The sequence below is a fragment of the Streptopelia decaocto genome (assembly GCF_964273445.1).
Source record: "Streptopelia decaocto genome assembly, chromosome: 3".
Lineage (NCBI taxonomy): Eukaryota > Metazoa > Chordata > Aves > Columbiformes > Columbidae > Streptopelia > Streptopelia decaocto.
In genome coordinates, this window is record NC_138656.1 from 37,911,692 (window position 1) to 37,935,187 (window position 23,496).

General features: G+C 42.1%; 1 protein-coding gene across 2 annotated transcripts in view; it reads left to right on the forward strand.

Moving 5' to 3' along the window:
- Nucleotides 1–9,764: 9,764 nt before the first annotated feature.
- The window catches only part of SMYD3 (SET and MYND domain containing 3), a 402,785-nt gene continuing 389,053 nt past the window's right edge, over nt 9,765–23,496 (forward strand). For both annotated transcript variants that reach the window (XM_082047608.1, XM_082047609.1), the window contains exon 1: nt 9,765–10,231. In XM_082047608.1, the coding sequence (XP_081903734.1) occupies nt 9,990–10,231 (242 nt within the window). In that variant the 5' untranslated portion in view covers nt 9,765–9,989. The remainder of the gene's footprint in view (nt 10,232–23,496) is intronic.

The window sequence follows — 23,496 nt, forward strand, 5'->3', positions numbered from 1 at the left end:
GATGGAAAAAAGTGAAAATTACTGGTGTACGTGAATGAATACGGGGGAGTGAAATTGCAGTAGGTCCATGGGTTCCTTGATGCTGTCAACTCAGTACTTCCTACTGGTGCAGTTTTATAGCTTCTATAGGATAATGCTGAATGCAAACTTTCACTTAAATTTCAAATTGTATATAAAGACTTCTTATGCACTTTTGTTACGATTTTTTAATCAATCCTGTACTTCTTGTGTTCCTTTGCATATCTGCCTTTGCCATATTCCTTGACGTGTTGATGGAAAATTGACCCAACAACTTTTCAGTTATTTTTGATTCATGTAAATGCAAAGACAGAACTTGTAACTAGGAAAACAGTATATAAATTTAGGTTAATGTTTATATTTTAATAACCCCCCAAAATACTATTCCAAGGGAAAACAAAACTGCAAATTCCCTCAAAGTTTAAGATGTTAGACTTGTTCAGAAGAGAAGATCTTCATGCTAACTTTGAGACCAAAAGGTTCACAGGAACTACCTTTCTGTCATGGTGGGACAGCAGTTTCCTGTTTCTGAAAGTGCATTAACTTGCAAGTTACTGTACCAGATACAGTAAATAATAAAAATTTTGAAATTAGCACCAACATTTGAAAACATTGTCCAATTCAGTTGTTTTTTACATAGTTTTGTGTTACGACACTTTTTATATGCAAGATATAAAGTAATAGAATTTTTAAATTGCATTAATTAGCTGTAATCTTTTGAGCACTTATTTTTTCCTATGTTTTCCTTTCTTTGAATTTGTCATCTTGGATGACACGAAAGTGACAAAATACATACATTATACTTAACAGAAGGTCCACAGTATAGCATATTCTTAGAAATTCAGAGAAAATTACATGACTGTGATGGCAACTGTCTAAATTTTTACTACTTAACTACATTAAATTCATAGCAAATAAAAACAGAAAGATACTTGGTCCTTATGAGGCCCACTTAATGAGAAATTTTGCCACTTGGAATTAGATCAGTTGAATTGGGTTCTACAGTTCGTAGTTCTCTTTGGATGCAGAAGAAGGATTCATGACCTTGTAGTAATCATTAATAACATGGTAGATGATGTGATAAGGGGTTGTTAAGATGGAATGTGTACATACTGGTTACTAGGCTTGTTAAGCATTGGACATTTTAATAATTACAGCTTAGCCCTCCAGGTAATAATGATAACGTTGATAGAAATATCAACATCAAATTCAATAAACAGGTTGTTGTGGTGTAGTTTAAAATGTGTAAGTGTGATAGAAAGAACCTGATGCTTCCTGAGAAACATGTTGAATTAATTGCTGTGGCAGGCTAAATGCTATCTACAAGGCTGGAGATTGAAAACTTCAGTCTAAACTTTGCAAGCCTTTAATTAGCAAAGCAGTAGCTTTCTTTTATAAATGTTTTAAAAATGGAGGTAACAAATAGCTTTTCCAGAAAGGACAAGAAGTCAATGTGAGATGTTTATTCACTCACATTGTGCCCTTGCTCAACAGCTATTGCGTCTTTCCTCGTGTGTGCTGTGTAATGTGTCACTGCTAAAAATAGGCACCCAGGCTGTCCCCAGCTGATAGAACACACCACACAGCAAGCACACCGAGCCCAAGGGAAACCAGGGGTAGTGAACATACACCAAATGCGACACTGAGTTACTCATAATGTAAGCAAGACTTTGACACTTGATGTAGTTGATCCTATTGATAAGACACCAAGCAAACAGTTGAGAAATTATGCTGGCAAACTTCAAAACCTTGTTTCGGCCATGTAAAGGAAATTCATGTGTTAGAGGCAGGGAAGACTCAAAAGTAAAAGTTTTTGTAAAGTTCATAATAATAAAAATCAACAGGCAAAATTATGTAACTGAGTGAAATTTGTTATGGATTTGTGCTTAAAATGCTTCTGCAGTGAGTTTAATTTTACGTTCTAGAATAATTTTCCAACTAGCACACCCACATAAAAAGTGAAGAGACCTCGTCAAGAGATTCTGTGTGTTCATAAAATACCTGTCTGTGCTTAGAAGCTTTCAACTAATAATTTGATAGCTCTTCTATGCTGCTTATTGATATGGGTTTTGTACTAATTCAAAACGTAACGTTCGCTCACAGAAGAAATCACTTGTGTGCGATGTTGTTTGGAATGGGTATTGCACGTTTATGACTAAAGAGCAGAATTTGTTTAGTTGTTCAGATTATTTAATTACTACAATTCTTTCTGTAAATTCATGTTGTAAAGCACCCTGTCTTGAGATAGAAGAGCTAAACTTCCACTACGGTGTTTCACCTACCATCAGTAAGGAAGTCTGACTAATTGAGCAGCATCAGCCACAATTAAGTGATATTTCCCACAAAAATGCCTCCATTACATGCCTTGACAGTTGCTTCTATCCAGAATGTGTCATGCATTTCAAATAGCTTGTTTGGAAGTCTGACCTGTCTAGGTCAGTGGATGACTTGGTCATATAAAAACCACATACTAATAATAGGGATTAATTCAACTAAATACAGTCCAGGGCTAAATGACCACTTACTGGGATATATAGCTATAATATCATTATGCTTTTCAGAAAATTGAGACTGACGTTTCCAAAAGCATCTGAGTTGGGCATTCAGTTGGTCTCCGTTGCTCAGACTGTGTTAAATGGACCTCCTAGGCAGGCCAGTCCACAAACTGTAGGTGTAGATATCCAGAATCGGCGTTCCAGGCTCTTCTTACAGATGTCAAAATACTGAACACTGCATGAATGCAAACGTTTTTGCTGTGTTTAAAAGCTCATCTATACTAGAAAACCTCTGTGACTACAATTATATTGTCATATCATATGAAATATGATGTCAGCCAGAAGTTGTTCTTGGGCTTCTGTGGCTTATTTCCCTGTAAAATTTATGCCAAGCTGATGAAAGCCCCTTTCTTCAGGCATTCATATTTGGGGTTTTGGTACAGTAGCGGGGCTCTCTAAGGTGGTGTTTTTTTTGGGGGGGGAGGGGGGCAGGCGGTGTATGAAAGGAGGCTGTTCCCTCAGACACATTTCTATAATTTGTGAGATTTTGTTGTGTTATGGGACATGTGAGAATACCAGACTTGGAAAACTGAGAAAATAATGAAAGATATATATGGTATTATATATTCAGATTGTCTGTTCCTTGAATGCACTTTTTGCAGTTCCCGGGTAGGACTTTAAGTTCATGCTTTTTCTATATTAATCTCTCAAGTTTATCCACCCAAGAGATAGACATTAACTTCTGCTATGAGTGGGCTTATGTTACAGGTTTTGGGCAATGCCTGCTTAGAAACTCAATGAAACAGCATAGACAGGGTAATGGAGACTAGCTAGGTGAAAGAGTAAAGCACACAGGCCAAATTAATATTTGAATAACTGTTAAAGCTAGTTCTTGATTATCTTGCAGTATCACTGTAATTGAACAAAAGTTGCTAGGAGAAATAAATATAAGCATAGTAATATGCATAACTATTAAACTGGCAGCCAGATTGCTGTCAGTTCTGTTGCTAATGAATTATGTCACTGCAGCATTTAAACGAATGTCAAAATATATTTTTCTGTGGGAATCCTGTCGCTTGGTATACGTTGGTTCTTCCTAATAGCAGCATTTTGGATATACGTATCAACATATCTGATCATGCTGTTGCAACTTGGATGAAAACAGTTGCAGACTGAAACAATCATTAGTGAGAAGAAAACTGAGTATGTTTTAGAGATGAAAAGCTGTTTTGCAAAACTGTTAGGTATGTCTTTCAGTGTTCTTTGACAGGACTCGACACTCCTTTCCAAAATACAAGCCCTAACTCCCTCTACAGGCATAATAAGGAAAACCAGAGTAAGTCTATCTGCAGTTTACCACATTTAGCCTCTCCTCCTTGAATGAAAGCTACGTAGACCCATACAGAAAGCACTTAGTATCTCATGGGCTTAGGGCATCACCATTTCAGAGTGGTGCTCTCATTTAATCCTGTAAGTGTTTTGCGTTTCCCCTGTCATTTATCTGCCTCTAATGATGACAGGCTGAGTTGGCATTGTTCAGCCTGGAGAAGAGAAGGCTCTGGAGAGACCTTACTGCGGCCTTTTAATGCTTAAGAAGGGCCCATAAGAAAGGTGGGGACAGACTTTTTAGCAGGACGTGTTACAACAGGACAAGGGGCAAAGGTTTTAATCTAGAAGAGTGGAGATTCAGGCTAGACATGAGGAAGAAATTTTTTATGATGTGGGTCTTAAAACACTGGAACCTGTTGCCCAGAGAGGTGGTAGATGCCCCATCCCTGGAGACATTCAAGGCCAGGTTGAACAGGGCTCTGAGCAACCTGATCTAGTTGAAGATGTCCTTACTCATTGCAGGACAGTTGGACTAGCTGAGCTTTGAAGGTCCCTTCCAGCCCAAACTATTGCATGATTCTGTGATGGCTCTGATAAATAGCAGCTGGTGTATGGGCTACGTTCTCAGTGATACACTCTGCCAGCCCTTGGGTTCTGAGCAGCTCCTGGCCCAGCCATATTTCTTTGTATTCAGACCACAATGAGATCCAGAAATATGTCTAGATGCTAGCTCATAAGTAAAATGTCTTGGTTTAGGATGTTTTCTGACAGAATCGTTATTGTATCTCATCCTGTGTGAAACAAACTTTAGTATTTTGATCAAGAGAATGAACTGAAAGGTATATCATCTTCTGCAACAAATGGGTTTACGTACAATGAAGCCCCTTCCCGAGGTCTGACTTCTCTATGCTGGTTTCAATGTCGCATCAGTGAAGAAAAGTCACTGACAATGCAGCGATGAGGAACGATTCATACGGGCACAGACAGAGACACACAGAGTTTCTGTTAACAGCGAGAGCAGAGCCAGGCAGAGCTGAGCTCTCTTTTATTAACAGTTCTCAATTCACAGGTTTACAAACACAGGGCTGGACCAAGAGGTTGGACAGTTTTTTCCAAAAAATGTTATTCTAAACACACCACGCTCATGTTGTGACTGTTTTCAGTCACGTTCCCATGAATATCTTGTGGGCGGCATTCCGACACGCTCATTCACATGCCCAGGCCCAACATTCACACATCAGACATATGGGGGCGGTTTTCCAACACGAGATATCATTCTCACTGGCCTGGGCTATCACTCCTTACACTCATAAAAAGCATACTTCTGTATAATCTGTCCAAGGCCCTTTAGCTGGCACTGCACATCCTGCTGTTCCCACAGACAAACCCTTTGGGTGTCAGTACAAAATTAGTATGATTTTCCCTTTGTGATACATTGAAGGATGCAGCATTCACAAAGCATCAGCCACCTGGCTGGAGGAGCTTTCTGGTTTCCTGCAGCCCCCCGGAGGACATGGCCCTGGGCTGGGGAGGGCCACCCACTCTGTGCAGCAGAGGCCCTGGGGAAGTTCATTACATAAAAGCTATGGGTATGCAGCCTCCATGTGTCCTCGTGCCGTTTTCATTTTTATATGTATTTTTTTGCACTTCCATGTTAGTTGTGAGGATGGATCAGTACAGAAATGAAGCAGTAATGGTGCTGGACAAGGCAAATGTGGCAGCTGGAACTTCTTATGGCTGCAGGTTTCTCCTGTGGCTGGACTGCAGCAGCTGCGAGGTGCATGTTAGAAGGGTCCCCAGCCTCCTGGTTAACAAGGTGCATGATTAGACATGTTGTCACTGCCTCATTCCCTTTAAAAACAAACCAACCCACAAAGTAACTGAAAAAACATCAACATGATCCCTGTTAGTAATTTGCCATAGAAACAGTGGTAACCAGTTCCTTTAGCACCACAGGGTGATGTGCTAATGCAAACATATTATTAGATTGGTGCAAAAGTAATTTCAATTTTAGACCGTGAATTTTAAACCATTATAACTAGGCTTAAACACATCTTTATTAATCAAAATAGGAGCCATTGCAATCAACACATTTTTACCAATGAGAAATAAATTTATTTATTCTTATAGCATAAAAATTCATGCTTTGGGGTTGGACAAATTATTAGAAAGCATTTTCTGCAGCCTGCTGGTTGTGGAAGCATTTTCCCTACAAAAAGCTGTTGAGATGCTTGAAGAAGTGGTAGCCAGTTGGCGAGAGGTCAGGTGAAAATAGTGGATGAAGCAAAACTTCGTAGCCCAATTTGTTCAACTGTTCAGGAGCTGATGGTATGACGTGCAGTCAGGTGGTGTTGTAGAGATGAATTAAGCCCTTTCTGTTAACTGATGCTGGCTGCAATTGCAGTTTTCGGTGCATCTCATTGATTTGCTGAGCATACTTCTCAGAGGGAATGGTTTCAGCAGGATTCAGAAAACTGTAGTAGATGAGAGCAGCAGCAGACCAGCAAACATAATTTTCTGATGCAAATGGTGGAGGAGCCGACCAGGAGAGGTGCATTGCTGGACCTCATCCTCACTAACAAGGAGGGTCTGGTTGAAGCAGTAAAGGTTGAGGGCTGGCTTGGCTGCAGCGACCATGAGATGGTGGAGTTCAGGATCTTGTGTGACAGGAACAGAATAGCAAGCAGAATTGCAACCCTGGACTTGAGCAGGGCAAACTTTGGCCTTTTCAAACAATTGCTGGGGGAAATCTCATGGGCAAGGCTGCTTGAAGGTAAAGGGGCCCAAGATAGTTGGTCATTCTGTGATTCTGTGACTGCTTCTACCAGGCTCAAGATCAGAGCATCCTGACACGTAGGAAGTCAAGGAAGGGAGCTGGGAGACCTGTGTGGTTAAACAGGGAACTGCTGGGTATGCTCAAGTGGAAAAGGAGAGTTTACAGATCATGGAAGGAGGGGCTGGCCACTTGGGGAGAATATAAGGCTGTTGTCAGAGGATGTAGGGAGGCAACTAGGAAAGCTAAGGCCTCCTTAGAAGTAAACCTTGCAAGAGGGGTCAAGGACAACAGAAAGAGCCTCTTCAAATACGTGGCAGGTAAAACTAACACCAGAGGCAATGTAGGCCCACTGATGAGTGAGGTGGGTGCTCTGGTGACAGAAGGCAGAGAAGGCAGAGTTACCAAATGCCTTCTTTGTCTCTGCCTCCTCTGCCGGAAGCTGTCCTGAGGAGCCCCGTACTGCTGAGGCCCCAGAGGAAGTCAGGACAATGGAGGAGTTTGCCTTGGTTGATGAGGACTGGGTTAGGGAGCAATTAGGCAATCTGGACATCCATAAATCCATGGGTCCAGATGGGATGCACCCGTGAGTGCTGAGGGAGCTGGCTGAAGTCATTGCTAAACCACTCTCCATCATCTTTGCCAAGTCTTGGGAAATGGGAGAGGTGCCTGAGGATTGGAGGAAAGCAAATGTCACTCCAGTCTTCAAAAAGGGCAAGAAGGAGGACCCGGGTAACTATAGACCAGTCAGCCTTACCTCCATCCCTGGGAAACTGATGGAACAACTTATCCTTGATGCCATCCCAAGGCATATCAAGGATAAGAGGGTCATTAGGGGCAGTCAACATGGCTTCACCAAGGGGCAGTCATGCTTGACCAACCTCATGGCCTTTTATGAAGACATAATGAGGTGGATGGATGATGGCAGAGCGGTGGATGTGGTCTACCTTAGCTTCAGTAAAGCATTTGACACAGTCTCCCACAGCACCCTTATAGCTAAACAGGGAGTGCAGTCTGGATGATCGGGTAGTGAGGTGGACTGCGAACAGGCTGAACGGAAGAAGCCAGAGTGTCCTGGTCAATGGGGTGGAGTCCAGTTGGAGGCCTGTATCTAGTGGAGTGCCTCAGGGGTCAGTACTGGGACCAGTATTATTCCATATATTCATCAACGATTTGGACAAGGGAATAGAGTGTACTATCAGCAAGTTTGCTGATGACATCAAGTTGGGAGGAGTGGCTGACACGCCAGAAGGCTGTGCTGCCATCCAGCGAGACCTGGACAGGCTGGAGAGTTGGGCGGGAGAAAAATTGATGAAATATAACAAGGGAAAGTGTAGAGTCTTATATCTGGGCAGGAACAACCCCAGGTTCCAGTATAAGTCGGGGAATGACCTATTAGAGAGCAGTGTAGGGGAAAGGGACCTGGGTTCCTGGTGGACAGCAGGATGACCATAAGCCAGCACTGTGCCCTTGTGGCCAAGAAGGCCAATGGCATCCTGGGGTGTATTAGGAGGGGGGTGGTTAGTAGGTCGAGAGAGGTTCTCCTTCCCCTCTACTCTGCCCTGGTGAGACCCCCATCTGGAGTATTGTGTCCGGTTCTGGGCCCCTCAGTTCAAGAAGGACAGGGAACTGCTGGAGAGAGTCCAGCACAGGGCAACAAAGATGATTAAGGGAGAGGAGCATCTCCCTTATGAGGAAAGGCTGAGGGAGCTGGAGCTCTTTAGCCTGGAGGAGACTGAGGGGTGACCTCATTAATGTTTACAAATATATAAAGGGTGAGGGTCATGAGGATGGAGCCAGGCTCTTCTTGGTGACAACCAATGGTAAGACAAGGGCACTGGGTATAAACTGGAACACAGGAGGTTCCACTTAAACTTGAGAAGAAACTTCTCAGTGAGGGTGTCAGAGCACTGGAACAGGCTGCCCAGGGGGGTTGTGGAGTCTCCTTCCCTGGAGACATTCAAAACCCACCTGGACATGTTCCTGTGTGACCTCATCTAGGCATTCCTGCTCTGGCAGGGGGATTGAACTAGATGAGCTCCTGAGGTCCCTTCCAATCCCTAACATTCTGTGGTTCTGTGAAACAGTGACCATGACCATTTTTGCTGCAAGTTTGGCTTTGGGAAGTGCTTTGGAGGTTCTTCTTGGTCCACCACTAAGCTGGTCATCGTCAGTTGTTGTATACAATCCACTTTTTGTCGCATGTCACAACTTGATTGAGAAATGGTTTGTTGTTGTTGCGTAGAAGAACATGACACTTCAAAACAATGATTATTTTGATTTTTGGTAAGCTCATGAGACACCCACTTACTGAGCTGTGGTGGTCTGACTGCAAATGAGTTAATTTTCTTCATGCAGTTAATTTGGCCTTTTGACATCCTGCCATTTTGCAGAGGTCTCTGAGCCTTTCTGCCTTTTTCCTCTTTTCTCTCTCCGGGATCGACAGTGGAACCAGGTGCTGTTTCACGGGACTGACTGCTTGGTGCGCGTGCAGTTTGTGAGGAATTGCATTGAGTATCTTTTATTTTATATCCTATTTCTATTTTTTATATATATTTACTAGTAGTGTGTTATTTTTTTAAACTGTGTTCATCTCAATCCAAGTTTCTCCCTTTCCTTTCAGTTCTGTCGCCCTGTTTGGGGGGTGGGGAGCAAGCAAGCGGCTACTGTGGTTATATTGCTCGCTTGGGTTAAACCACGACATGAGCATTTTCACCTTCCCAATTTGCTTCAAATTTCAAACAACTGTAGAATGGTCAATGTCAAGTTCTTCAGCATTTTCTCATGTAGTTGTAAGAGGATCAGCCCTCCATTGGCCATTGTCAATTTCTGATGACCAGCAACTGTGCTCCTCATCTCCAAGGCTCTCATCTCCTTTGTGAAACTTCTTGACCCACTACTGCACTGTACATTCGTCAGCAGATCCTGGGCCAAATGCGTTGTTGATGTTGTAAGTTGTCACTGCTGCTTTACAACCCGTTTTGAACTCGAGTAAGAAAATTGCTCGAATTTGCTTTTTGTCAAACATAACTTCCACAGTCTAAAATAAATATAAAATAAACAGCAAGTAATAAGTCGATAGCAAAGAACCAAAAAGCAAGAAGAGCACATTAAAATGATGTATAACATAACCATAACGTTTATTCAGAACACAGTCCCATATCAAACAGCAAATTGCAACACCGCAAAAAACACAACTCCTTTCTCACCAACCCGTCACTAACCTCCCCTGCACGCAAGTGCCCGCCCTGTGCCCCACGGCCCCGGTGCTGGCGGGAAATGGGTCTGGGCCGGGAGGCGGGCACGGTCCAACCCCGCAGCACCAGCCCAGCGGCTCCTGCCCGCGCAGGGGCGGGGCTCTGCCCTCAGTTACCATGGCGGCGGCAGCGCCGGATACGTGGGGGTGGGCGGGGCAGCCTCGCGCCCTTTTTAGTGTTGGCGCACGCGGGAGGATGGAGGCGGTGGCGTTAGAGCGGTTCCGCAGCCCGGGCAAGGGCAGCGGCCTCCGCGCCCGCCAGCGGGTGCGGCCCGGAGAGCTGCTGTACCGCGCCGAGCCCTTCGCCTACGTTGTCACCAAGGAGCGGCTGGGCGGCGTGTGCGAGCGCTGCCTGCGCAGGTACCGGCGGGGAGAGGGAGGGAGGGAGGGAGCAAGCAGCAACAGCAGCCGCTACCGCCTCTCCCGCCGGCTCTGCCCGGCCAGCGCCGCCCCTTCCGCTGAGGCGGGGCAGTGGCCGGGGCAGCGGGGCGGGGGTTTCTCTCTCCGGGGTGGGGTTTTCTGTGTGCCGGGTCTCGGAGGGTCTGTCTGTGCCGGGGGCGGGGTTTCTCTCTCCGCGATGTGCTCACTCTGTGCCGGGACGGAGGGCGTTTCTCTGTGCACGGGCAGGGGGTCACTCTGTGCTGGGACGGGACGGGGGGGTCTCTCTGGGCCGGGGGGTCTCGCTGTGCCGCAATTGAGGGGGTCACTCTGTGCCCGGGCGGGGTTCCTCTGTATCTGGACGGGGGCGTTTCTCTATGGCGGGGCGGGGATTCCTCTCTCCAGGAGGGGTCTCTCTGCGCGGGGTCTCAGGGGGACTTTCTGTGCCGGGACGGTGGGGGTTTCTCTGTGTCGGACGGAGGGGCGTCTGTGTGTGCCGGGTCTCGGGATTTCTCTGTGTCGGCACGGGGGTTTCTCTCTTCGGGGTGCGGTCTCCATTTCGTGAGGGAGCTCCCTCTGTGCCGGGTCTCGGGGCGGGAGGGGGTGTCTCTGGGTTGTGTCTCGGGGGTTTTCTCTGTGTCGGGGCAAAGGGCGTTTCTCTCTCCGGGGTGCGGTCTCTCTGTGCCCGGTGTCGGGGTGTTTCTCTTTGCGGGTTACGGGGCCGTCTGCTGCTGGCCGGGCGGGCAGCTGATGCCGGGGCTGCGGTGCGCGGCTTGCCGCTTCTTTCCCCTGTTCTCAGTGAGACTTCTTTAGATGCTTCTATGCCGGGGCGTCTCTCCCCGGGCGCGGGCGGTTTGGCCGGAGGTTTCCTGGGCTTTGCTGCCGCCGCTGGCCCCCGCGAGCCCCCCTCGGACTGGCCGTGGTGAGGAGCCCCCTTGGGCGGGAGAACAGTGTGCCTGTCCCCGTCCTGCTCAGCAGTACCCGTTATGGGCAGGTTGATGTTGTCACCCGCTGTAGCCCGGCAAGGAAGCCAGCCGTGTGGCTCTGGTGTTATTCCCTGCTGTGGGGCCGCTCTGCCTTTGGTGTTCGTGGGGTGACGACAGCAGCGTGAGGTGGTTGAGTTTCCCATCCCCTGCACTTTTATCTCTTGTAAGGAGCACATGGTTTTGAGACATGCATTGAACAAATGCCTTTCTTCTTCCCCCAGACCCTTAGGAGTGAAAGCTGACAAGGCCCACAGTAGTTTTAAGTGTTTTTTTAAAGAAAAGGTAACTGTCTTCTACCCTTGGAGTAATTTTCCAGCAAAACAGGTTGTGACAGACTTGTTTGTAGGAAATCTCTATAGTAACACCTGAAACATATTGGTAGGTGATCCAAAACCACGTATAACTACCAAGACTTGACGAAGAGGCACAATACTGCTTTTTTTGTGGTTGTGGTGGTGTGTGGTTTTTTTTTTTTTTCCTTCTTTTTGTGAGTATTTGATGTTTATTGAAATGTTCCCAGTGTTTTGCTCTGTGTCCTTACAGGTCACCTCAGGTTCCGTTTAAAGTAATAACAATATGATCCTCATTTTCCCACTGAAAAGTTTGACAATGTGTTCAAGGTTGCACTTGTATCTAACCTCAGCATATTAAAAGAACAAACACAACAACAAAAGCCTAAAAGAGATTTTTAATTAATGTGTCTGTGAAGTGTGACTTGGGATATCAGAGCCCTTCGGGGTGGTGGCTGCCTGTACCTTTTCAACTTCAAGTTGTGAGAGGCTGCAGATTTGAGCAGAGCGGCTGATTGCGGCAACAGGTGGAATGAAAATGAATCTGAGGTGTTTGGCTGCAGAAGTGTGACTGAGACAAGGTTTGTTGGGGGACATAGTGGTTTCACCAACTGGTATATCATCAAGGGTTATGCATTTGTGAAAGTTTGTCTTTTTTTTGAGTAGTTAAATAAGGAAGTTAAAAATATTTTTTTTTCCACCAATCTGGCTTCCATTGCAAAATGTACTGTGGCTAGACAGAATTGTAGATTAGGACTGTGAAAGCTGACTTTCTTATTACTCATCTAAACGAAGGCAGTGGCTTCTTATTCAGTGGGCTGTTAAATTAATGTGTGATACATGTATCTGTACATAGGTCTCTCCTTTAATATACGGAATTGGGAAAAATTGTGAAGCACTGCTGAAGTGGGATGCGAATTGAACTTCTTGAGCAGGTTTTCATTTAACACACAGTGTGATCTTTGTTGAAAGTGAGGTTTCAGAAAAACCATTACCGCTCATTTTCAAGACTACAGATAAAAGTCATGTTCTTTGCTACTGTTCCTGTTTTTCACTCTGATCTTTAGGTGGCAGTGCAGGAACACAAATTGGGATAAAGAAGTCTGTGCTTGAAATTTATTTAGCATGCTAGCAATCGTATTACATATGAAATTAATGTTTGAGGCTTTATACTGTGAAATGTAATTCCATACTTTTTTTTTCCCAAGCTTGTAGTAGTAAACGTTGTTGGATACATCCACTGCTTTTGGCAGTGTGGGAAGTGCTGGGTGAGCCAGAAGATGGGTGATGATGCGCAGAATATCTTATTTCTGGACTGCCTGCTGAGGGGCAGCCTGGTCTCCTCAGGATTTGGGGTCACAGACTTGCTATTGTGCTGACTTATTGTGTGACCTGCAGTGAGGGGCTAAGGTGCCCAACCAGGGTAAGGTCAGCTGCCGGGAACAGAGTTTGCTGCTCAGATTGAGGGAGGAAAGCTTGAGTAGTGCAGTAGTTGTGCTTAGTCTTGTCTCAGTTAAGTGAATTTTATTGTGGATTTAAAATACTGAAGTGTTAGTGCATCTACCAGTAGAAAGACTAACATCCGTTCCTTATTTTATTGGGCTGTTGATACTATTTATATAGTGGAATAAAAATTTTTGGTCAGTGTTATTAGGGCTATTCTGCATGTAGACCAGGTGTTTGATTTTGGTAATTGTCCCTGCTTTTGTGATTCCCTATTTCAGAGATAATACTTTATTTTCTAACGAACAGGCTCGTGGTGTTTGTGTGGTGTGTGGCTTGTTGTTGTGTTTTTTGTTTTTTTTTTTTTTTAAGTAGAAAACTGGGCTTAAAATATTCTGCTATAGCTGATTTGATATGATAGCATAGCTGTTTTCAACTATATTCCTTTAGCAATTTTTAAAATAGTGTTCTGAAGTGGAATACAAAGTAAAGATTTCCTTGGAAATATAAATTTTGATAAAAAGTATTTGTTGGCAGTGTGTATTTCTGTGGAAGCAGTGTCTTGAGAGAACAGATGATGTCATGTTGTACGATGGTACCTTCTTGGCAAAAGAGTATCTGTAGTGTTAGGCTCAGTGCCTTGCTGACAACATGCTGTTTGTGCTTTTATGGAGGTCTGACAAGATTTGAATGGCCAGCATCTTTTTCCAACAACTTACTGGGGAAAGCAACAGAAAAGATTCTTCCTGTCTTGTTAATTAAAATTTTCTCTATGGCTTCTTTCATGCTTTAATACCTTTCTAATATGGGGTCGGTGGCAGTGCAGCTTAGTACCAGTTTATGTAGCAGGATTGAGGAGGTAAAGAAAGCTGTTTCATTTACAAACTTAGGGAATTTCACTGTATTCTACTTGAAATGGATAAAGACAGTGAATAAAGATAATTGGCAGTGACCCCCAGAGGCTTTCATCACCTTTCACTCTTCTGGAAAGTGACTGTTACACCTTATTTTTTTCTTCATCATTGTTTACCTGGCTATCAGCCTATAGAATGACCTCTCAGTCCCTTGCAATCGAGCTTCATTTAACCTTTCCACAATTATGTGATGTTCAGTGGGTCCCATTTATTCATATGTTTTTTTGACACCCTCACAGAGTTCAGGCAAGGTAGAAAAGGTCTGTCCTTTCACAGGAGTTGTGCTTGGTCTGTCCTTGTAGATTTTACTTCTCTGGGTGATTAATGATCTTACTCTTTATTATAGTGCCTATTGTCTTGGCAGGGTCAGATGCCAGGCTTGCAGTTAAGTGAGTGTGATGATTTAAATTTTATTTCCTTAAAAAAGCAAAGTACTGCAAGCACTGGAATACTTGGGTTGCTTATATGTTTAGAGTTCTGCTCTAAATATTGCATGAGATTATAGATGATACCAAAATAGATGAGAAAGTACCAATATTCTGAACTTCCTACGTAAATTTTTAAGTTTAAAGGAAAAGATTCTACTTTTTTTCCTGCCATTAATTGGTACTATGTTTTTAGTTTTATGGTTTATGAAAATTTGCTTTTATGTAGTTAATCAGTTTAGAAGTTCCATTAAAATCTGGATGTAGCCAGTTACTTCTTGATTTCACAAAATAATCTTAAATCAGTACAGATTTTTAATGTAGGGCAATTTAACATTGCAAAGTTTGCTTGCACATGCTGGTGTATTGGGCTGCCTGTTTGAGCTGGTGGTATTGCTCAGTTTGCTCAGCTTGTTTATCTCTACATGGCTTTTAAAGATGCTCTTTGTCTGGTAGGTGAATGCAGAAGTGGCATCTCAGTGCTTGGCAATTCTCTTCCTCTGAGTATTTGATGTTGTGTTGGCCACTAATTCATGCTGGTTGAGTTTTCTGCAAGGTACATGGTAGTGGTGGCACTGCATGCTCTGACTTTCAGATTTTGAATTGAAAATATACCCAATTTGTTACAGAACGGGAGTCAAAATACAAGTGGAAGCCAATTATGATTTTTGGTGTCTATCTGCTTTTTACAGAACATTTCTGTGATGGGTTGTGTTTAAAAGAATCTACTGCAAGAAAATTTAATTCCTGGTTGATACTTGAGAACAAACATGCAAACTTTCTAGCATCTGTGTCTCAGAGAAAGTAGGAGAAAGAGGTAACACTACCCTGTTTCCAAATGCTATACTACTTATGCCTTCAAAGGAAAGAGTTGCTTAAGAAAAGTGAATAATTGAGAACAGGGGATGTATGACATTATATATAGACTATGAAATAAAAAAACATAGTGTTTCTTGTTTGGGTAAGGAGAGAGGTTCAGATTCCAGTAACAGAATAAGAGGAAGTCTGAATGTGTTTTTGTATGACTGTAGCTTTTGTAAACATGCCTAGAGAGAGGAAAAACATAAGTTAGGACTGTTTGTAAACTAGCCATGGCAGCAGTATGGAAAATATAACCACGAATTTGGTAAATAGTTGGATAATTACAAATGAGTATGTGCTGCTTGTTGTATTTTACCTGGCTTAAAAATAGCCAGATGGACACACCTTTACATTCAGGACTGTGCTTGCAGTACTGTGTCTTTGGCACAGACATGCACTTAAAATAGGTGCTGGTTTATATTTTTATTATTATTTGAATCATTATGAGGGAAGTTGCATACCATTGTTAAACTATGGAGTGCTTTATCCTGAAGGTACAAAAATACCATTATGCTATAACCACAGTGTGGAATAGTTTAAGTAGATAGAAGCAGGGTTTGATTCAGAAGGAGAGTGACGAGGGGGATGGTTGTGACTGTGTGATCTTTTGTACCATGGTGGTGGCCCTGGCTGAGGACAGCCAGCCCTTATCCCTCCCAGTCTGCCTCTTGCACTGGCAATTGGGAGACTGGGAAAGGAGCTGACTATTTTGGTTCTGTAGCAATGGAGATTTCTCAGTGAAAGTGGTGTCATCCACTAACAAACCTCAGACACTTCCTTAAGTACCAATCTCTCAGCAAGAGTGCTTGGGTTCTGCTGCCTCCAGCTGTGCTGGGTGGGTGGTCAGGGGGCATGAACTAAAGGATGCTCTTTCTTTAAGCAGGTAGAAATTTAGCATATGTGAATCTTCCTGTAATGCATGAGGCTATGAAATCCACACTGTCTCTTCTGACGAATATTTCTGTTGCTGGTTAATACAGAGAGCTTTAAAAGCTACCTTCTTGGAAACATACTGTTTTGTTGCTCTAGGTGTTGCTGGTATACTTGTATTTACTTCTACGGGAATACTGAAATGTGGAAAACTACTATTTGATGATAGATTCTTTCTTAACTTTCCATGAATTGCAATACCCCCATTTTTTCGTTTACTTATATAAACGCCCCCCCTTTTTTTTCTTTTGTAGACTATTGTATTTCTGTGGTTGTTTGTAGACTTGAATAACAGGTTTTAAAAATTCCTTACATAATGTAATGTAACGATTAAACAGTATTCCCTGAAAATAAAACAGTTTCAGAACAAATGTGAGGCCTTGGTACTTAATTTAAAGATGTTCTTTAAGCTCCAATGATTGTTTGCTGCTACCTTTATCTACAGTCATGCTGAATAAAGCTATAGCTAAATGGAAAGTTAAATGTATTCATGAGGTGTTAATGTCTAGATCTTATTATTTGCAGTCTCTCAGAGAAAGCAAAAGTAACTGCAAATAGCGCTATGCCAGGAACTGGTTTCTTGACCAACAGTGTTGCTTCAGCATGCAATGAACTGGTTCATTCGAAAGCAATCACAGTTCTTGATGACAAGAGGCTTTGTATTTGAATATGGCACGTCTTTTGGTCCATGTGAAAATAAGTTTGAATGTTAAAGATTTTCTGACACTTCGGAGTTACTGTTGCTCTTCCCATTTTCTTTAGGTCAACATATGGTGCATGGCAATACTGTACAGGTCTAAAATCTCTTTACAGGTAGCAATAGTTTGGAGCACTGAAAATTGTTACTGCATTCCGATCATGGCACCAGTCGTACCCCTCCATGACCAACTGATGAGCTCCTGCGCCTAGAGGAGAAATTCCCCAGAGGTTACGCTACGTTACAATTTAACTCTAGGTTTAGCCATTCTTTAAAATTCCCTACAGGACTACTTACTCTGTTGTGATTGTGTTTAAAGTTTCTTTGCTTATGCTGCTCTGTAGTTTGTAAGGTATTATATTCATAATTGTTGTCTTGTTTACCTGTTACTGACAGTTTATATTGTAGTCATCCTGTAAATCCTGCTGAATTTAGGCTTTACTATGTATCTGCACTCCACACATTACATTATGTTTATTTTCTGCATAGTGTAGTCCATACTATTAATGTTTTAAAGTAGTAATATGTTCTGCATGAATATTCTTTGCTTGTGGTCAGTGTGCGTGGAGGAGTTTTTCTACCTTGTAGCGTGGGTTAGTCCTGTGCGGTCAGGCCCCACCTTTGTTCTTTTATCCACTCATGTTTCTACCATGCTTTACTTCCCGAGAACCATTTCCTAGTGCTAGTTTTCAGTTCAGGAGAAGAAGCCCTGCAGACATTTTCCATTGTTTCGTACCACGAAGAAAACATTTTATTTTTAGCTGGTATCTTGGTTACATAGGAGTGCCTTTATTTTTCTGACTTTATTTTTGTCACTGATTTTTACTTACTTCAGGATTTGTGCTTAATTCTTGCAACTGTAATTTTCTGCAGCTGAGTGGGAGCTTTTATTTACAGGCCAGGGTACAGTTTTTAATCATTCCCAAGTGTGTCCTGATGACTGCAGGGTTGGCACCAAGTGGCACAACTGGCTGAGCACCAGTGAGTAATACCTATGCTAACTCAAGCTGTAATCCCCTGTTCATGCAATATTTAGCTTGCTGTTTATCATCTTAGCTAGGCCTTGAGCTCAGAGCTTGCTCTGATATTAGCTAGTGAAATTAGACTGAATATTTTGGAAGTGCACTATCTTCTTGGCCTCTGAGTCTCAGAGCACCTGATCCCGCAGTCCTTCTGTGATGGGTCTTGGGTAGGTCTCTGTGCTGGGGCAGGAAGTTTCCCTCTGCAAGGGTGAGGGTTTCTGGGGTCCCTCTGTCCCGGGTTTCTGGGGTTTCTCTGTGCTTGTGTGTGGGGTTTCCCTGTGCAAGGGTGAGGATTTCTGGGGTTTCTCAGACACCCATCTACAAGAAGGGCTAGGAGGATGATCTGGGGAACTACATACCTGTCAGTCTAACTTCAGGGCTGGGCAAGGTCATGGAGCAGATGATCTTGAGTAACATCACACAGCACATACAAGAGAACCATATGATCAGGCCCAGTCAGCATGGGTTTGTGAAAGACAGGTCCTGTTTGACCAACCTGATCTCTTTCTGTAACAAAGTGATCCACCTAGTAGATGAGGGAAAGGCTGTGGATGTTGTGTACTTACACTGTCAAAAGCCTTACTGAAGTGTATCCCACAGCATTCTCTTGGAGAAACTGGCAGCTCATGACCTGGGGTGGGTGGACTCTGCGATGGACAAAGAACTGGCTGGATGGCCGGGCCCAAAGAGCTGTGGTGAATGGAGCCAAATCCAGTTGGTGGCTGGTCACAAGTGTTGTTCCCCAGGGCTCAGTATTGGGGCCAGTTCTGTTTAATCTCTTAATCTTCTCTTTTTTTTAAGGTACTACTTTGTTCTGATAAGACAAACTATAGCAACTCTTCTTTCTGTGGCCTGGCCACTCTTTTCCATCACAGAAACAGAACTTGCAGCTCCTTCTGAAATACATGGTGTTCTGAGGAACACTTGCTGTATATAAAAGGACATCTCACAAATTTTACCTCTTCAATTTTTATGCAGCTTGTCTATGTGTGAGGAGCAAATTCAAGTACCCCTTTGCATATCATTGTGCTAGGCATCTTTATTGAATATTATATGTGATGAAAATGTTTGTGCCAGGCTAGTGCGCTGCAGTTCAATTTCCTCTGAAAAAAATTGACTTTCTTAATCCAGCTCTGGATCCAAATGTTCTAAGTGTTGGTTGAGTATCGATATGGGTCTGTACTTTGTGTAGCTGACTTTGATCTCTGTAGTGCATTAACTCCAAGTCTACAAGCTGTTGAAAGTATCTTAGTCTCGATTTCTGAAAAAAAAAGACTGAAAGATTAAAAAGAAAAATTGAAATGGCACAGAAAACCACTTCAGAGATTTAGGTTCATATATGCTTGTTTTAGCAATTGAGACTGGCTACTCAGCTATTTACAAATTTTATCCACTTGTCATATTAAAATGGTCTTACTGATATTGCTGTAGAACAGATAGAATAGCTGTGGACACAATTTATTGAAATACTGTATGAAACTCAACATCTGATGATAGATTTATCAGAAGTTTTTGCCCTAGGAAAAAAAGAGGCTATGCAGTAATCCACACAAGATATATATGATATCAGGTGTAAAACAGATACAGCAATGAAACATATTTTATGTTTAATAAAATAGATTACGGAATTGTTATCTTTTTGTAAAGACTGTGGTTTTGCTTTTATTTCTCAAAATAAGCACAGAATAGTATCTTATTATAATAATGTCCCTTTCTGTGGCTGAGACGGTTAGAAGATTTGTGATGAACACTGAAAAGAGTGACAGGTCAGCCATATAATAGCAAAAGAGTTATAAAGCCTCTTAGTTAGCAGCCCAGTTACTGAAACAAGTTAATCGTGCCACTTCTGATAGGTACTTAGTGTTTTTATTAAGCATAGTCAGTCTGTATATTGCTCATATGTGGGTTTTGCTGACACTTAATAGCCTTTGCCACTTTGGCAGTCATTTTGATTGAATTACACAAACCATTTTATATGGTTAGTGCCTTATTGTGTGTTCTGATAAGTCAAAACTGCTTAAATTAGATTTCTAATGAAACTCCATAGGGAGCGTGGACAAGCTGGACATTGTATGCAAAACAATTAGATCCCTCTGAAGACTTGGTGGAAGTTTGGGGTAGGGTTGTTTAATGGACTTTCTACTGAAGACTTGTGCTGACTGCAGAATGCTGTTGCATCTATATAAATATAACACAGGCTGGATTCACTTGTGCTGAGTTAATGCCCCATATAGGATTTATGATCAAAAAACAAGCAATGTGTGGAAAGTGGTGTGTGTGCTGAAATACATATTCAACTAACTTCTAATTGATTAGGAAGTTACTGTATTTATCAAGATTTAAGTAGTTGTATTGCTATGGGGTGAGTGTGTGTGTTTTTTTAATTCAGTATTTCACAAAAGGTTTACCCTTTTGTTCCTGCTCCCTGCCTATACAGAAATTTGCTTAGCAATAATACATGTCACTTATGTTTTTATCTGAAGAAGCTGTTGTAAGATTTCTCACTTGTAAAGGTTGGTTGTTGTTTCTCTCCCTTTCTGCCACCAGATCAGGCCTTTGTAGACAGCCTTTGAACACAACTTGGGATAGGGGATCAATCAAAGCAAAGAATGGCAGTGCTTACCTCATTTTTAATTTGTCCTGCTTGTGTAAAAAAATTAAGATATTCTCAGCTGATAGGTATATTTTAATGCATGTATGAGGAGCTCAACAGAGGAAGGATGGTGATGTAGTTTAGATATAGAATTGGAGGATTAGAGCCCTTGTTTTGTTGTTGGCTTCATCTGTGAAACTGAATAAGGTCTTTCACTGTTTACCTGCTTGAGAGAGAGATTTGAAGTTTATTGTATTCACCCATAAACTTAAAAGTTGTTGATTGCATGTAAAATAGAAAATATTTTAATTATGTGTTTGTATATCGCCTTAAGGGCAATATTTGACCTGTAGCCTGCTTGAACATCTTAAAAAGTGTTTATAGGTAGCAGAAGGCATATCTGCTATAAATGTAAAACTACTACTAGGAAAAAGTTCACCAGCAATAGGTTTATATATGTTTTTAGAATTTACAAGGCTTTGTAAAATAGCTAAAATATGTCCTAATTCTGCCAGAGCTGAAAGCTTTGCTGTGTGAAACTTTATGGCCTGTGCAATTTGCCAGATCAGAATGGTATGGTGCTAGATCATAGGATGGTTCCTTCCAGCTTCAAAAGCTGTGAAACTTGCTTGCCCTTGGGCCGAGAAAAAGTCTGTGTGTAGATAAAAAGCAGCTTAACCGATACCACAGAAGAACAGAAAAAGGGCCAGTGGAATCTGAATTACAACAGACTAAAGAAAACATCAGTGTGAAAAATTGTTTACCTGAGATGGGCTCAAGAGACATAACCTAGAGAGCTGCCCTAAGCAAGAGGGATATTGGATGTTTCTGAGAAAAATTGATTGTAAAGGAAGAACCTGTCAGTTTTTTGAAGTACTGCTCTGCCATGGATGATGATGCGATATAAATCACCAAATCAAAGAGAGAATTTAGCAGATAGAAGCTAAAGTAACAACATGTATGATATGGAGGGTTATGAAACATGCTTTCTGATTTTTGCATGGATGTGTAAAAATCTTGGAGGGATTTCAAAAGGTGAGACCTACAGTACTTCCTTCCTTTCCCTAGAAAGTTACAGGGTTTTGGCCTCTCTGTGTGACTTCTGGGAACATTTAAAAGAATGAAGGGGAAGTGAAAAATACAGGGCTGGGAAGAGATTAATAATTTCTGTACAAGATTTGAATTTCCTGAAGTTGAGAAGCATCTTAAGGAGATGATAAATGTTTGAAATGACCAGGATTTCTTAATGGAACCTGTATGCAAACCAGCATGGAGGGAACTGGATCTTGTGCTGAGCAGTAGAAAGTTGTGTGTTTGTATTTGGCCAGGAGAGCTGTGGGCTGGAAGCACCAAGGCTGGACACGTAGCTGGGGAGCCCAGGGCTGTTTGTGCGGTGGCATTGGGCTGGTTGTGCTACTGGGTGGCAGAAGAGCTGTAGGTATCACAGTCTGAACCCATGGACATTATCTGCAATTCTGAATATCCTGTTTCAAAGCTGGTTTTAGCCTTTTGTCTTGTTGCTGAGTCTCAGGAGGAATCGCACTATTAAAGGGCACGTTCTGCCTCTGAACAAGTAGCTCTCAGCAATGTGTTTTGTGTGCACGGAATACAGTGATGTTTGGCTTTCTGCTGTGGGGAACTGGCGTAGGGCTGTGGTCACTTCTGCGGCATTCCTTCCCTTATTAATGTGCTCCGAGGCAGATGAAATAATTTACAGAACTCTCAAATGTTTCGGAAATAATTATGGAGCCAAATTCCTTGTCCTTAGAGTTGCAGTTGTCCTTAGCTTTTGGAGTTGTGACTTTGGGAATACATATGTTCAGAACAACTGTACTGTAGAATTATTAATTTTCATGTCTTGCTTTTAACCTCCCTCCATGGAGTCTTGTAAGCTGTAACTGTCTGTACACATACTATTTTATGGCCCTTGTAGTTAGGGCTGCTTGTGAAGCACAGATTTTCATATGAACACTCATTTTCATATGTTCATATAGGCTTTAATTATAAAATTCATTTCTACTAAAAATACTTTACTAATAGCTGTTTGTTATTAATTGAAAGATTATGTTTGCTTTTCTGCTCAATAGCACATAAAGATTCAGTATCTGTTTTAAAAGCTGCATTTTTTTGGGACATCTTGATGTCGATCCATTTTACAGCTGGAAGGTAATGGCATTTTAAAATATTAATTTTATTTTCCAGATACAAAGTCACCTGTGCTGGGTGTTTACTTCTCTCCCTTTTGCTGTAAATTCTTTGAGGCATGAAATAGCTTGCCAGTTGTCTCATATGCTCAGAAGTTAATGAATGGTTATCACTTTATTGCAGATAATAACCTAGCTACAAACTATAATGCATGCATAAGCTCATTGTGGAGGATTTTTGCCTTAAGACAATGTTTAATGGGTGGTTGTAGGTTTGGTAATGTCATCCCAGGCTGTGCTTTCCCACAGGTGTCTGCAACAAAAACCTCCCCCGCCATCCTGCCCTGTTCTGCTAGCAGATGTTGTTAGAAACTTTTCTCACCTTTGAAATGCTTCCGATTTTACCACAAGTTTTTAGTAGCTTTTAGTAGAGCAGGTGTTACGGGTTTATCTTGCAATGAGTCCTTAGTATTTGTTCTGACTGGTGGCAATAAATGACCTCTAGTTTTTCCCAGGCTTGTAGCTATGAAGTGAAGTTTGTCCTTGATGTGTGTTTGTCTTGTTTACTGCTGCTGGGGATGCAAGTTCACAATCAGGAACAACAAAATCTCTGTGGACTCACTCCTACAATTATCACCTATCAGAATTTCTAATAAAGAGAGAAAAAGTTTTGTTGGTTTTTTTTTAACTTATATGTCTCCTAGAATTAGTATTTTCCAAATGTGCATTTTTTTGTTCATGTGTGTTTTGGTTTTATGTATATGTATGCTTCTTATTCTATAAAAAACACTGGATTAATTTTAATTGGAAGAACAGTGTGTTCTCTTATAGCTGGAATAAATATAAAATTGTTTTAAATCTCTAAATAATTTAGTTCTTATTTTCAAGAAGATATTTCCCAACCAACTCTAAGTTAATTTAAAAACATCCATTAATTCCTTC